Source organism: Ascaphus truei, chromosome 10, assembly GCF_040206685.1.
Source record: "Ascaphus truei isolate aAscTru1 chromosome 10, aAscTru1.hap1, whole genome shotgun sequence".
NCBI lineage: Eukaryota > Metazoa > Chordata > Amphibia > Anura > Ascaphidae > Ascaphus > Ascaphus truei.
The window spans coordinates 54,511,859-54,528,167 of record NC_134492.1 but is presented as its reverse complement, the minus strand read 5'-3'; the positions used below and the strand labels follow the sequence as shown (position 1 = coordinate 54,528,167).

The following is a 16,309-nucleotide window of genomic DNA, read 5'->3' as shown; positions in this document are numbered from 1 at the left end:
CCTGATTACTTCATCATCCCCATTCCTGAGTAAGTGTCTATATTTTGCCTGTTATTTGTATATCTTGTGTTCACCTTCTATAAGGAATAAACTCTATTTATTATATCAAGTCGTGTTCAATTCAACCCAGATATTTTGGTGCGTATTATTATAACCTATCACTAGCTACCATGACACCCAGGTCCCCAGTTGGTGAGTGTATGTTATATTGTGTATTTGTGTATTTTCTGGTTTAACTTACTTTGTCACATTATTGCATATGTTTCAGCCTCTGTTATGCATGTTAATATTGCTGTGTAAAGTAGATGTATGGTAGATAATGTCTGCAGCTATATGCTACCTCAAGTAACTGTGTATATCTTTACCAAATGCTTGCGTCATTTGCTATATATATATATATATATATATATATATATATATATATATATATAAAAAAGAACAAAAAAGAAACAGGCGCACACCTAGTGCATTACCACAATTAAAATGTATTGAATGAACATAAAATCTGACAAATGGCCACTCACAAGGATACAGCAAATAAAAGCATTTATGAGATAGGCTCTCATGTGCCTTGCAGCTCAATCACCAGCAACCGTCCGCAGTCAGTGGCGTCGTCACGTGGATCTCCTTCGTGAACCGGAACCGGAAGAGGGATCTTTCACCTTCAATGCTCCACACCATTAGTCCCTCCGGGAAACAGGCACCTCAGATGTAATATGGATGAGGTAGCAGGCCGGGAGAGCAGCAGCACACAGGAGCCAAAAGTTCTAAATCAATCTGCATCAATGTTTGTGGGCAAATGGCGGCCGGATTCTAGCCACGCCCTACGCGTTTCGTCATCAAATGGCGACTTCTTCAGGGGATACCCCTCAAGCATATGTCTTTGATATTTATAGGGAGGTGAACAGCAAATAGCCAATAACGAATTAATGATTTGAAGCAATTGGTTAAATCAATATGTACAGCTAAAACAAATATAAGCAAATTCTAAGTATTCTGAGGACCCCATCGATGTCCAAGGATTGATATATCCACTACAAATTGAAACAACATAACCAGTGTTATAAGTGTGTTAGATATCACTAATGATGTGAATACAATCGGTAAGTGGTTTGCATAGCATTCCCTCTGGGCTATGGTCTTCTGTCTGGTCATTGTGGTCCCATTTATTCATCCAAGGGGTTAGTCAGCTTTCGTGTCTGTTACGATTCATCTCCACAAATGGTCAATATTACAATTCGGTTTATTTTTATTTTTATATTTATTTTTATTTTTATTTAAATTCAATTCTATTAACAATTATCCCCTCCTCATTCAATGTTATCATTATTTTTAGTTTTATATATTATTTATATATTCTTTATTATTTACATCATCACATATTATATATCATGTATTTTTTAATATTATTCACATTCATGCATACAATACATAGTTCATTCTTACATTCACTAGAACACAGCATTCATAATACACTTTTAAATTAGTTCAAGCCACCATTGCTTTCGTTTTATCTGTCCTTGCCTTTGGATCCATCTTTTTTGCTTCCTCTGACTCCCTACTGATATCCCAACAATGGGTTAACATCCTGGGAATATACCAGGTAATTGTTTGTTGTTCTATTGGGTGTCATTGGTTTAAATGAGAATGAAAATGTTTATTGTCAATTTAAACAGCCGTTCATTTATTATGATCCATTCAATCGTGATCTCCTTATTTGAGATGTCACTAACTTCTATATGCAACAGATTTAACCTTATCAAACATATCATTTGTCTTATATATTTTATGTTATTAATAGTTTATTTTGATTATACTCTCTAGAATGCCTTAATGCAATCTTCACATCTAATTATCATGTACCTTATAGTGCTGTTTGTTTACCTATTTAGCCTGCTATTTCTCCACTTACCGATTGTATTCACATCATTAGTGATATCTAACACACTTATAACACTGGTTATGTTGTTTCAATTTGTAGTGGATATATCAATCCTTGGACATCGATGGGGTCCTCAGAATACTTAGAATTTGCTTATATTTGTTTTAGCTGTACATATGTATATGTGTAAATTGATTTAACCAATTGCTTCAAATCATTAATTCGTTATTGGCTATTTGCTGTTCACCTCCCTATAAATATCAAAGACATATGCTTGAGGGGTATCCCCTGAAGAAGTCGCCATTTGATGACGAAACGCGTAGGGCGTGGCTAGAATCCGGCCGCCATTTGCCCACAAACATTGATGCAGATTGATTTAGAACTTTTGGCTCCTGTGTGCTGCTGCTCTCCCGGCCTGCTACCTCATCCATATTACATCTGAGGTGCCTGTTTCCCGGAGGGACTAATGGTGTGGAGCATTGAAGGTGAAAGATCCCTCTTCCGGTTCCGGATCACGAAGGAGATCCACGTGACGACGCCACTGACTGCGGACGGTTGCTGGTGATTGAGCTGCAAGGCACATGAGAGCCTATCTCATAAATGCTTTTATTTGCTGTATCCTTGTGAGTGGCCATTTGTCAGATTTTATGTTCATTCAATACATTTTAATTGTGGTAATGCACTAGGTGTGCGCCTGTTTCTTTTTTGTTCTTTTTTCTAGATATCACTAGGGACTGGTGATCCCTTTGGAACGGGCTGCAAGAAACCAAAGACATTTCCACTGGAACAGGACTTTATGTATTGAAGGTTTTTTATTATATTTTTCTTTTGACAAATTTTTTATACATTTTTTATTATTAAATACATTTTTTAGATTTTTTACATTTTTTCCTTTAGGGTTTTGTCAAGAGTTTGTATTGCCATTTGTATTTTTATAAAGTTTTATCATAGTGTATTAGCCTCATCTAGCTGCCCCCTCAAGCATTCCTATCAGCTATTGTCTCTCCTATTAATATCTTTAAATTAACTGGTTGTTTAGCGGCGCTACTTCATTTCTGTTGTTTTGTTATATATATATATATATATATATATATATATATATATATATATATATATACACACACATGTATACATATATATGTCACAAATGTTTGTGACATTTGTTGTACTGTTGTACTGTTGCGGCCCCTTTTATCCTCCTACATCCCCTAAGTTTTTTCGGGGATGTTTTCTGTATGTCACGCGTTCAGCCGCATTCTCATGGCTAGACAGCGCTAATAGCGCTAAACAATTAAAACGCCCGCAGCGCCTAAAACGGCTGGCACATGCTGCATCTGCCCGCGGTTTTAAAAAACGCATTGAAACGGCCGCACGAGGCTAAAGGCGGCCGCCACTGTATACGGTTCCTCAGTTGGAGGTAACCTATAGGAGAATCATTCGGCTGTATGTGTTCTCATATATGTTTTAGATAGAATGTACGCTACCTCTGCTGGTATCTGTATGGTGACACGGCTGTGCACTTCAGTAAGCTTCCATGCAGGAGGTAACTTTTGTAACGTGTGCTGAATTATTCAGTACATTCTGTAATAATGTATCCTTATTATGCAATTGTAATTGTGTATTGTATTATGTACTGTATTTTGATAATTACCTTACTGTATGGTTATCTCATGCGAAGTCAATGAGGATTTTTACTAAGGAGAGAGTGTAGCACCCTGCTAAAATCATTCCCCTTGCCCCTGTAGCTGCAGGCAGTGCAAAGGGTTAAATCTTCATAAGGCTCAGACATGTAAGTTAGGCCGAGCTTACAATAGCGGAGTTACAACGTGTCCTTTCCCGTCAAGCACTCTTCCACAGTTGGCTATTGCAGTGAGTTGCTCAGCCAATGAGGGTGAACCAGCTTTGTGATGCATCCGCCACTCCCCGCATCGCCTCCCCAATCTCCTGTAGCCAAGTTCACAGATCGCTTGGGCTGCAGGAGTGTGCGCGGTTGTGGCGCTCGTTCGTGTGCCACCGCGTAGGTAGTATAAACTATGCCTTAGGCCTCGTTCAGGGTGGCAGGGTGGCAGAGACAGGAGTTGGAGGGAGGGCGGGAGGGAGGGCGGTAGTCTGCTGGGCGATATGTGTTCATCCTCAGCAGACTTTTTCAGGAGTTGAGGAGGGGGCGGGGAGGGGGCGGGGCTACAGACCTGAGGTTAGGGATTGAGGCGGCAGTCTTAAAATCATTCTCAAGAATGATTTCATTGGCTGCCTAGGGTCCCTGTGACGCTGCTGCAGCTTCAAAAAACGATTTTTTCGTTTCTTGAAACTGTAGCCAGCGTCAACTCCCGGCTTCGGAGACAGGGCAGCTGCTACCCTGACAACCAGTATTCTACGCGTTTCGTGTCTGATTGACACTCTCCCACTGTGTCCCGAGCTTCCACCTCTGACGTCAGTGCGATGGAAGTAAGCTGGCTTCCGGTGCGCGCCGGCATGAGAGGAGGCCCGGCGCGCATGCGCTGATGGCAGAAGCAAGTGGGATACAGTGAGGGAGAGGCCTGCAGGCAGCTGATGGAGAGCCGGGTCCCCCAGCAGCCTCTGGGCCCAGCCTGAGACCATCCCCAAGGTGTCTTTTTAAAAAATATATGTATACGGGGGGGGGGGAGTGGGGGGATTTTAATATATATTGGGGGAGCGGGAGTAGTTTAATATGTATGGGGGAACGTGGCAGTTTAATATGTATGGGGGGAGTGCGGGTAGTTTAATATGTATTGTGGGGAGCGGAGGTCTTTTTAATATGTATTTGGGGGGAGCGGAGGTCGTTTTAATATGAATTGGGGGATCTTTTTAATATGAATTGGGGGGAACAGGGATCTTTTTAATATGTATTTTGTGGGGGACTTAGTGAGAGTGGAGTTTTTGACGGAAGGTGGGGGCGAGTGAGAGGAGAGAGGGGGTGAGGGATGGAGTGTGGAAAGGAGGGAGTACGAGTGAGACGCAGGGGAGAGAAATACATGTGAGGCGGGGGGAGAGTGAGAGGGGTGATTGAGGAAGAGGGAGTGAGATGGAGGGGAGAGAAATACAGTACATGGAAATAGGTGGGGATCGTGAGGTGTGAAATGGGGGAGGGGGGATCACAATACTGCCGACACGGGGGGTGAGGGGGACCCCGGAAGTAACTCTAGTCCTGTGCCCTGAGAAATCTGTCAGCGGCCCTGCAGGTATGAAAGAGTAGGACACTTTATTACTTTCATGTATTAGGGTTAGTACCCAGAGTTAGGGGCCCTTAGAAGTAGTCCAAGAAGTTACCTTGCTGCAGAGAGCAAGTCCCTACCTCAGATTTAAGTAGGGATCTAGGTGGGACTGAATCCATTCCTATCCATGCTTAAGTAGGGGTTTGGTGGGAGCTACTTTGCCAAGAGGAATTTTGTCCAAGAAAGTATATGCTGAAAACCAGTCCTGTTTTTATGCTGGATGCAGCTCTGAATATTCAATAAACCCAAGTTAAAAGTTCCTGGTGAATGTTCTCCCTTTATTACTCCTCCTCACAGCCTTGGCCTGGACTCATTAGCACAACCCCTGAAAAGGTAACGACTGAGCTAACACTCTAACTGAGCAGGCAAACCCCTGTCACCACTCAGAACTGTATTCACATTCACTGTACACACAACCTCTGGCGGCCACGTGGGATAGGGGTGTTACACCGTGATAACACAAATGAAAAACCGTTCGATGGGAACATACAAAACCGTTCAAGATAGCAGCAAAGTTATTGAAGTTACTAGAATAGGCCCCATTGTGTTTTCATTTCAAGACGCTACAGATCCTGGATTAACGCACTAATGCTTGGACTCTCTAGAAGGCATATGGACTCATTTTAATTACCCCTGTATTTCTCACAAACAACTGGGTTCTTTCACTAAGTATAACACTTTTAAGGTTTCACCTGATTACCACATAATGTACAGTATTAATAAATTATTTCACCATTTTATATTCTCCATTTATATTTGGTGAGCCAGGGTAAATAACAGCCACCAGTTATATGCCTGGAAAACCTATGTCTAGTCTGCAGTGCAGCACTGACTAGGTGAACTTCAGCTGGGAACCTCAGGACAATTAGCTGGATCCCAGCTGCCTAATCAAGGTGTGTTAAAACCCAGGCTGTACACAAATGGAGGCGGGTTGTTGAGAGAGGAGTAAGCTGCTGCTAAAGAGATTTCCTGATACAAGGTCTGATAAAGAAAGTAACTGAATTGTGAACTGTCTGTGCCCTGCATAGAGAAGGGCAACTGTCATATACACTGTCTGCTAAAGTGAAACTATTTTTGTCTGTCTGCTGAAGCAATCCATTTTCCTTTTGTTGCTGATAAGAAAGTTATTTTTGTTTTGTGTGTTGTGTATATTACAAGGCTAAATAAATAAGCCTTGTCAAGAAACCCACGTGTGTAGTTGCATATACCCTGCAACATATGGTGTCAAGAATTGGGAAGGTTTTTTTCAAAAGGCTCTTGCAGTTAAAGGGCCACACACACACACAAAAATGGAAGAGTTTTTGAAAGAGTTTTTGTGCGAGCAGGCCCGGCTGCAAGCAGAGAGAGATGAAAGACTTTGGCAGCAGCAAACCCAGCTCGTAGCCCAGCAGCAGGCAGCACAGGAGGAGCGAATGGCCAAGCTGCTGACCCAATTCCAGGGGTCTGCCTGTACAGAACTTGCAAGCAAACCCCCGGTACTCCTGAGCAAAATGGCTCCGAACGAGGATCCAGAGGCTTTCTCACTGACTTTTGAAAGAGTTGCCGAAGCTCAGGGCTGGGCTACAGATCGCTGGGCAACTGCTTTGTCCCCGCTCCTCATAGGAGAAGCCCAGGCCTCATATCAGGGTCTCCCATCAGATCAGGCAATGTACTACCGACAAGTAAAAGCCGCCATACTGGATCGCTTAGGTCTGACCCCAGAGACCTACCGGCAGCAGTTCCGGAACATGAAGTACACCGCTAAGATGAGACCCCGGGTCCTCGCTCAGCAATTATTGGACTTATGTACGCGCTGGATACAACCCGAGGAGTGCACTAAGGAGGCAATTCTTGAGCAGGTGGTTTTGGAACAATTTCTACAAATAATACCCCCTTCCGCACGCTCGTGGGTAAAATGCCACGCTGCTGAAACCCTAGCTTTGCGGTCCAACTCGTGGAGAACTTCCTTGGGGCTGAGCAGCAGGCGAGTGTCCTGGACCCGACTTAACCGACACTTGCGGACGCCCAAAGAGGGAGATCGGATCAATGGGGAACCTACAGCCCGTCACGGAACCACCAAGTCCAACGGAAGGAGCAGTCATTCCAGCAAGGACGGAGTCCAAATGCTGGTCCCCGCAGAGACCCTCATCTCCTTCCGGATGTCGGCTCGTCGCAAAGTGAGAGGAACTTCCGAGGACGTCGCCCACAGGACCCACCAGATGCCTGGTCTCCAGTAACCGGTCCAGCGGAGCGCTATCCAAAGCCCCCTCCTGCGAGGGAACCCTCTCCATGTGCCGCCTGTGGAGAACAAGGCCACCGGTATGTGGACTGTCCACTGATGGATTGTTCATTCAGCAGAACCGTCGCCTCGGCTTTTACTGGGGAAAATTACAAGCCCTGGCTATTTCCAGCCCTGATTGGGGGAAAAACCGTCCAGGCCCTTGTAGATTAAGGCTCTGGGAAAACTCTGGTGCTCCAGGAACTGTTACCACCCATCGTGTGTTCTTTTGACTCCCCATGGAGCATAGAATGTATACACGGTGATGTAAAACGCTATCCGACAGCCAAAATCCGGCTACAGGTAAAAGGTCAGGAGGCTTACCTCGAAGTAGGAGTCGCTCCTTGGCTCCCTGCCCCCGTTGTGCTCGGTCGGGTCTGGCCTTTCTTTTTGGACCTAATGGCCCCAGTCTTTCATGAGGGGCCTCCTTCTAGGGCTCAGGAGAACCCTGGCAAACTGTTCCCCTTCTCTGCAGACCTTTTTCCCAGTAGACACCGAGTTCAAAAGACTCGGAAGCAAAGATGCTTGGACAAACAGGACTGGTTGCAGAAATCTGGGTCTCAAGGTGACCATTCTAGTAGTCAGAGGTCACAAGTGATGGCTGGGGTTAGCCAAAGAGAGGGGGATATGGGCCCTGGAGATTTACCAGACCTATACCTCCCTGACTTTCACCAGAAGCAAAGGGAAGACCCTGTCCTTGCTAGACAGTATGACAAGGTGGTGAAAATTGATGAACAGATTTTAGATGCACAGGGGGTGATAGTATTCCCCCATTTTGAGCAATCAAAGGATATCCTATATAGGGTGAATTGGCAGACACAAACAGGGGAGGTCACCAGACAGATATTGGTTCCCAAGGCATTTGTTAAATCTGTGTTCACTCTAGCCCATACTGTCCCTTGGGGTGGTCACCTGGGCAGGGATAAAACATTGGACCGTATTTCATCCCGATTCTATTGGCCAGGGATGCATAGTGATATTGCTAAGCTATGTGAAGCATGTCCAGAGTGCCAGCTAACTAGTCCAAAAGGACAAAAACCAGCCCCTTTGGTTCCTCTACCCTTGGTGTCAGTTCCCTTTGAGAGGATTGGGGTAGACTTGGTAGGACCTCTAGAACCTTCTGCGAAAGGACACAGGTTTATCCTTGTAATAGTTGATTATGCGACAAGATATCCTGAGGCGTTCCCCCTGAGAACAGCAACGGCGAAGCAAGTAGCCAACAAGTTGTTGGAACTGTTCTCACGGGTTTGACTTCCCCAGGTTATGTTGACAGACCAAGGTACAAATTTCATGGCTAAACTGATGCAGGATGTCTTAAAGTTACTAGAGGTCAAGTCTGTTCGGACATCGGTCTACCATCCACAGACTGACGGATTGGTGGAAAGATTCAACCGAACTCTAAAAGGGATGCTGAGGAAATTTGTAGATTCAGAGAAGAGAGCCTGGGATGAACTTCTCCCTTTTCTGCTGTTTGCAGTGCGGGAAGTTCCCCAGGCCTCCACGGGATTCTCTCCATTTGAATTGCTCTATGGCCGCCAACCCCGGGGTATCCTAGACCTCCTAAAAGAGTCCTGGGAGGAACAGCAGTCCCCTTCTAAGAATACCCTGCAATATGTACTAGACCTTAGGAAGCGCCTAGATGTGGTCGGCCATTTTGCATGGGAGAATCTTAGATCAGTCCAGGACAGTCAGGAGAGACATTACAATCAGAATGCTCGCATGAGAGTGTTTAACCCAGGAGACAAGGTGATGTTATTGTTACCCAGTTGCGAGAGTAAACTCCTGGCCAAATGGCAGGGCCCATTCGAAGTACTCCGCCGTACGGGTGATGTGGATTACGAGATCGCTCAACCAGGGTCCAGGAAGGGTAAACAAATTTACCATGTGAACTTGCTGAAACCCTGGAAGATGCATCGGTCTCTATTCATCCACTCGGTGGAGGAGGAAACGGACTTGGGTCCTCAGCCTCCACGGGAGAACATCGTGAGTGCCGATAAAATCTCAATGGGTAAACAGTTGTCCTCTGAACAAAAAGGGGACTTGTTAGCAATAATTACACAATTCCAGGATGTTTTTTCTGACTTACCAGGACAAACTAACTTAATTTCCCATGCAATCGAGACAGCACCTGGGGTAAAAGTACGTTCCCGTCCTTATAGGTTGCCTGAAAGTCGTAGGGCTCTGGTAGAGAAGGAGGTACAAGAAATGTTACACTTAGGAGTGATTGAGGAATCATGCAGTGAGTGGTGTAGTCCAATAATTATGGTCCCTAAACCCGATGGGAAGGTAAGATTTTGTGTGGACCTCCGAAAGGTCAATGCGGTATCCAAGTTTTACGCATATCCGATGCCAAGGGTGGATGAATTAATTGACGCCCTTGGTAACGCGGAATATATATCCACATTGGACTTGACAAAAGGATACTGGCAAATACCCTTAGAGGAAAAGTCCAAATGCAAAACCGCCTTTGCCACTCCCATGTTTTATACCAGTTTGTGACAATGCCATTTGGACTGCATGGAGCCCCAGCCACATTTCAGAGACTCATGGATAAGGTACTGAGGCCCCATAGGACTTATGCCGCAGCCTACCTAGATGACATTGTCATTTATAGTAAACACTGGCGGGCCCATCTAAATAGGCTGAAAGCGGTCCTCAAATCTCTAAGAGAGGCAGGGCTCACAGCCAACCCTAAGAAATGTGCCTTGGGTAAAGCGGAAACCAAATAATTAGGGTATGCAGTGGGAGGTGGAAAAGTAAGGCCACTAGCCGACAAGGTAGCAGCCCTGAAAAAGTTCCGAACCCCCAAATAAAAACGCAGGTACGCTCTCTGCTGGGTTTAGCAGGGTACTACCGACGGTTCATCCCCAACTATTCAGAAGTGTCAGCCCCTTTAACGGACCTCACAAAAAAGTGTGCCCCTACACAAATGGTGTGGTTAGAAACTTATGGTGTACCCCCGCTTCAGCTTGGATATGTTACAGAGGGAGTGGTGCTGCAAGGGGCATGTAACTTAGTACACACAAATAGACAGACAGAGCCCCTGGTGGTAGCACTCTATTCCAAAATGATATGGTGATTCTTTAAAACACTGACTATTCAGCCTTGAAAAAGCATTCGCGAAACGCGCGCGTCGGCAAGCACGTGACCACGTGCACGCGGAGGTGCTCGAGTTCACATACACTGACTCAACGATATTGAGAGAGTCAGCGTGGCGCCTCCAGTGCACATTAAAGGACTATTAGGGTCCCAATGGACTCACTAGTCACATACAAGTAAAGGCAACTATTAAATCTGGCACAACATTGTATTACCTACTATGTAAGGAAGCCACAATGCTAATTCCCTGATACAGCGAGCAGCTCATAGGGTACAATACGATTTAGCAATAGGCAAACCAAACCAGCATTTAACCTCTAGAGTGCCAGAATACAACCACACATGCTAAGCACTGTGCCAAATGGGGACAGGTCTGTCAATTGACCGATATACAACCCCAAAAGGTACACTACTCAGCTATTAACTTGGTATCTATCTAGAACAGAGTTATAGCAGTGCCATATTATACACCAGTACAAGTTTTATCAATACTAGTATACAGCACACCTCAGACATCAACAGCTATAGATGTTTATGTACCAAGCACCATACACCCTATTCAACATACCATCTATTGTATAGGGAGGTGACGGGAACATATAATAGGTGCACTTTGACCAAGTTTTGTTCAATACAACAACTTTAATATGCTTTAGCTGCCATCACGCAATAGCACAGCATAGGTCCCATACTTAAGAGCACCAACTAGTATATTTTACTGGGGCACTGCATGTGTGGCCCAAACTGCTGACAATCCAATAGTACTCTAGTCAATTCACTCTACACGAGGAACACTAGGGCCAGTGAACTACCCAAACACTGGACATTAACCCAATTATGTACACTCTTCTGGACACATCTATCCAATAGAGACGCACACACTTGGAATATTTAATCTTTGTTTTAGACCCCAATATTTTAACGTTATTGTCATTAATAAAGTTATTTTAAAGAATCACCATATCATTTTGGAATAGAGTGCTACCACCAGGGGCTCTGTCTGTCTATTTGTGTGTAACAAGTGGTGTGGTCAAGGGATTGTCAGAGAGCCTTTGAGGACATAAAAAGGTGTCTATCAGAGGGTCCCATCCTTAGAAGCCCAGACTTCAACAGCCCTTTTATAGTGCAAACAGATGCATCAGAGATAGGGCTAGGGGCAGTGTTGTCACAACAGTTTGAGGGAGTTGAACATCCTATCCTTTTCCTGAGTAGGAAATTGTTCCCAAGGGAAAAAAACTACTCAGTGATTGAGAAAGAGTGCCTCGCAGTAAAGTGGGAAATTGAGGCTTTGAGGCATTACCTGGCAGGAGTCCATTTTACTTTGGTGACGGATCATGCTCCACTGAAGTGGTTAAATAGCATGAAAGATTCCAATGCTAGGTTGACTAGGTGGTATATGGCCCTCCAACCCTTCTCATTTGAGATTCAGCATAGGCCGGGAAAAGAGAACGCAAATGTTGACTTCTTTTCTAGAGAAGGGGTGGATGGTCAGGCTTCAGCCGTGCGTAGCCCCAGCCACACACTAACAGGGGAGGAATGTGACAGGGTAAATAACAGCCACCAGTTATATGCCTGGAAAACCTATATCTAGTCTGCAGTGCAGCACTGACTAGGTTAACTTCAGCTGGGAACCTCAGGACAATTAGCTGGATCCCAGCTGCCTAATCAAGGTGTGTTAAAACCCAGGCTGTACACACATGGAGGCGGGTTGTTGATGAGAGAGGAGTAAGCTGCTGCTAAAGAGATTTCCTGATACAAGGTCTGATAAACAAAGTAACTGAATTGTGAACTGTCTGTGCCCTGCATAGAGAAGGGCAACTGTCATATACACTGTCTGCTAAAGTGAAACTATTTTTGTCTGTCTGCTGAAGCAATCCATTTTCCTTTTGTTGCTGATAAGAAAGTTATTTTTGTTTTGTGTGTTGTATATATTACAAGGCTAAATAAATAAGCCTTGTCAAGAAACCCACGTGTGTAGTTGCATATACCCTGCAACATTTGGTTTCTACCTTTTATTTAAAAATTTTTTTAATAGATTATGTATGGTGTCTTTACAGATGGTTAAAAAAATGATCCATATTTGGGCAAAAGTGGTACAGTATATATCTGTAAAAGAAACCTTACTTTTGCACACTGGGATCTGTTTCCATTGAGTATCCACGCACACTGCTTGATTTGTTATTTTTTTTTCTAAAGCGTAACCGCTGTCACATTCATATGATACTTTGTCCCCAGATCTGTAGCTAATCTTGGGATTCGCTTTTAGACGGCCATGCGGGATCTTTGGTGGAGGTTCACATGCAGTATCTTAAAGATAAAGCAAATATATGAATAAACACATTATTTAATACATGCGTGTAAGTATTCTGAAAGAGAACAGGGAGCTCTTTGCTTAATGTATCATTGTGTGACAATCTTTTATTATTATTACATTCTCTGCCATAATTACTGCTCAAGGCTTTGCTAATACTTCAGCAGCATAACTTCGATGTTCCTCTCTAGGTCTTCTAATCCTTCTTCTTTCACACAAAGACCTTTTCACCTTATACTGAGGGAGAAATCGGCTGTATGCTGGATCTCCTAGAAATAGGGTTGCCAGGTGGCTTGTCCAAAAATATTGGAGACAATGGTGAAAGGTGCGACGCGCGTGAGAATCGTTGGTGGTGAAGAATGTTATTTATAAATGACCTGACTGTCATGTAATTTTTTTTCTAAATTTCACTCCAAGTATTCACCAATTTGCACCAATTTATATTCTATTTCGTAAAAAATCTGGGAAGGAGTCTTGGGAGGGAGCACCCATTCGAGGATTGTTTTAGGAAATATAAAATAGTGTAAATTGGTGCATGCTTGGAGTGAAATTTAGAACAAATTACGTAATGGTCAGATCATTCATAAATAACTGACCTGTAGTCATACTGTACATGGCGAGCAATACTGATCTTACTGCTCCTCCCACAAATTCCAAGATTGTTGCACCCCCTTCCCATCCTCTCTCTCTCTCTCTCTCTCTCTCTCTTTCTCTCTCTCTCTCTCCCCTTGTCCTCTCATTGTCCCTCCCCCTTGTCCTCTCACCCTCCCACCCCCCTCTGTCCTCTCACCCCCATTGTCCTCTCACGCCCTCCCTTCATCCTCTCTCATCCCCCATCCCCCCCATCATCCTCTGTTACCCCCATCCCTTCATCCTCTCACCACCCCTCCCCCCTCATTATCAGTACAGTAGTTTTCAATTTTAGCCTTCAAAATCCAGCTTTAAATTGCATATTGAATCATGCCATTGAATAAGTAACCTGCTCTGCCTTCTTGGGCATGATCTGTAAGTAAGAAGGGTGCTGCAGAGATTGCAATGCCGTTGTGATGAGAGCTGAGTTATGGAGCTTTTCTGAGAATTTACAATGGTGGTTATTTTTAATAGATCTTGGAAATGGGAAGACTGTTAGTATAGTAAAAGAAAAGTAAGGGTGAGTGAGCAATTAAACAAAGTTGCCATTTTACTGTATGTACTGCCTGTCACACACACACACACACACACACACACACACACACACACACACACACACACACACACACACACACACACACACACACACACACACACACACACACACACTGAGACAGACACACACACACACACACACACACAAACACACACACACACTGAGACAGACACACACACACACGCTGAGATATACACACACACACACACATACACACACACACACACACACACACATTCACTCACTAACACACTTAAACACACACACACACACACACTGAGGCACACACATGTACAGGCAGGACACAGACAGAAAGATAGACACACACTGAGATACACACACATACACATATACAGGACACAGATAGACAGACACAGCCTCACCTCTGTGCTGCATGCTTTTCCTCCGCTCTTTGGCCCCACCCCCCAGGCTCCTGCCACCTCCTGATTGGTTACTGCTGTGTAATTCAGCCAATCAGAAGCTGCCCAGCCCCCTAGCAGCAGCCCTGCTCTATCCCATATCCGGTATAATTTCTCATATTTTACCAGACAGGGGAACCAAATAGCGGCCTGTGCGGTTCAGTACCGGACACCTGGCAACCATACCTAGCAAAGGGGTGCACAAATATTTGGCCCTGTGTCCCGCTGCCGGCTCAGTCCCAGTGCTCACGCCCCACCCCGTGGTGTCATTTAATGCTGCAACGAGTCTCCTGAAGCTGACAGCAAAGAAGGTAAGTGAGTTACAGAGGCCTCATGCACTCCCCGGCAGCATTTAGTTTAAATGCCTTTGGGAAGAGCATGGGACCTCAAAAACTGCCGCGCCCTCCCAAAAAATTATCGCGCCCCCCAGTTTGTGCAACCCTGTCCTAGCACACAGGGCCGCAAACAGAATTCGTGGGGCCCGGGACAAACATTTTAAGCAGCCCCTCCAACCCCCCCTGTATCGGCTGTATTGCCCACCCCCCCCCCATTTCACACCTCACGAGCCCCCTCTCTTTCCCCCCTTCCCATTTATCTATCTCCCTTCCGTCTCACCCCATCTCACTCTCCCGCCTCACATGTATTTCTCTCCCCTGCTTCTCACTCTTACTCCCTCTTTTCCTCACTCACCCCCTCTCTCCTCTCCCTCCGTTAATTACCCCACGCTCACTCATTCCCTCCCCCCCACACAATTCCCCCCACAAGATATATACCAAAAAACTTCCAATCCCCAAATACATTTTAAAAAGTCCCCACCCCTGAAATATATACAACCTTCCCCCCCCCCAAATGCATACAATAAACCCACCTACCCAATACATATAAAAAAAATACATATAACTCTCATACATATGTAGCCCTGATTGCTTTTGGGCTATAGGTCTGCTCTTCTCCTAGAAGTAATTTCTAGTAAGGGTAGGTTTGCCAGGAGTAATCATGGGTTTTACCCACTCTTTGCTGTGCATTGAGTCAGAGAAGGTAGTGTAATCAATCATTTTGTCCAATCAAGGAATTGTGTCCAATCAAGGCACAGAGGTGGTTCTAACTGGATCTGTATTTAAGGCACTGCACTTCCTGTATTTAGGCAGTGTTGCCTCTATCGTGAGATAGGCTAGTCTACCCATGAGCAGTGTGCAGTGCTCTGTACAATGTGTGCCCTCCATTAGGAGAGCGGTGGGAGACTGTTCCCCTTACTCTACCAGAGAGTAAGGGAAGAGCTAGAGAATAAAAATAGTGGCGCGGTCCCAAAAAATCTTGTAATGTCCCAAAAGTGTGAATACAATTCTGTCTGCAGCTCCTCACTCTCCCGTGATCAGCGGGGCAAACAACCGAAGCAATAGAACCATATAGCAGGGCGCAAAAGAAGAAAAAACACACTATTAGTATAAACTTAAAAATGATTAATATTTATAATAAGCATAAGATAAAAATAATACACTTAGATAATAAAACAGGATCACAATAAATCCAAACACCTGTATGTAGGCTTGGGGTAGGTGGTCTAATCAGGCATAAACTGACACAGTGCCAAGATGAAAAAAAGCCTCAATGTCCAGTATAATGAGATCTCCCGGCTCAGGAAACAACACTTGCACCCAGCACTTGAAGAAACCCACAAGAAGGAACATAAACAGCTGCCTTGAGAAATGCTGTAACGCTTACTCTCTGCTGCGTGTGATGTCACCTCAACATGTTTCGCGTCATACGACGCTTCGTCAGGACGTATGACACGAAACATACAGTACATCACCACATGCTATGGATTTTCCCCAGAGAGGCACTGGTTCAGAAAATGAGGTCTGCTATGCTATCCAAGCATGCCCCTAGTCAGATCTTCCCAGTAACAATCTCCTCCAGACTTA

At 44.7% G+C, this 16,309-nt stretch overlaps 1 protein-coding gene across 3 annotated transcripts in view; it reads right to left on the bottom strand.

Annotated features, from left to right (window-relative positions):
* Positions 1-16,309, bottom strand: part of LOC142503955 (complement factor H-like) — a 721,803-nt gene that overhangs the window by 94,623 nt on the left and 610,871 nt on the right. Inside the window, exon 15 of one of the 3 annotated variants that reach the window (XM_075616958.1) lies at positions 12,596-12,778. The exons of the other annotated variants lie outside the window; for them this stretch is intronic. Coding sequence (XP_075473073.1) covers positions 12,596-12,778 — 183 coding nt within the window. The remainder of the gene's footprint in view (positions 1-12,595; positions 12,779-16,309) is intronic. 3 annotated transcript variants of the gene reach the window in all.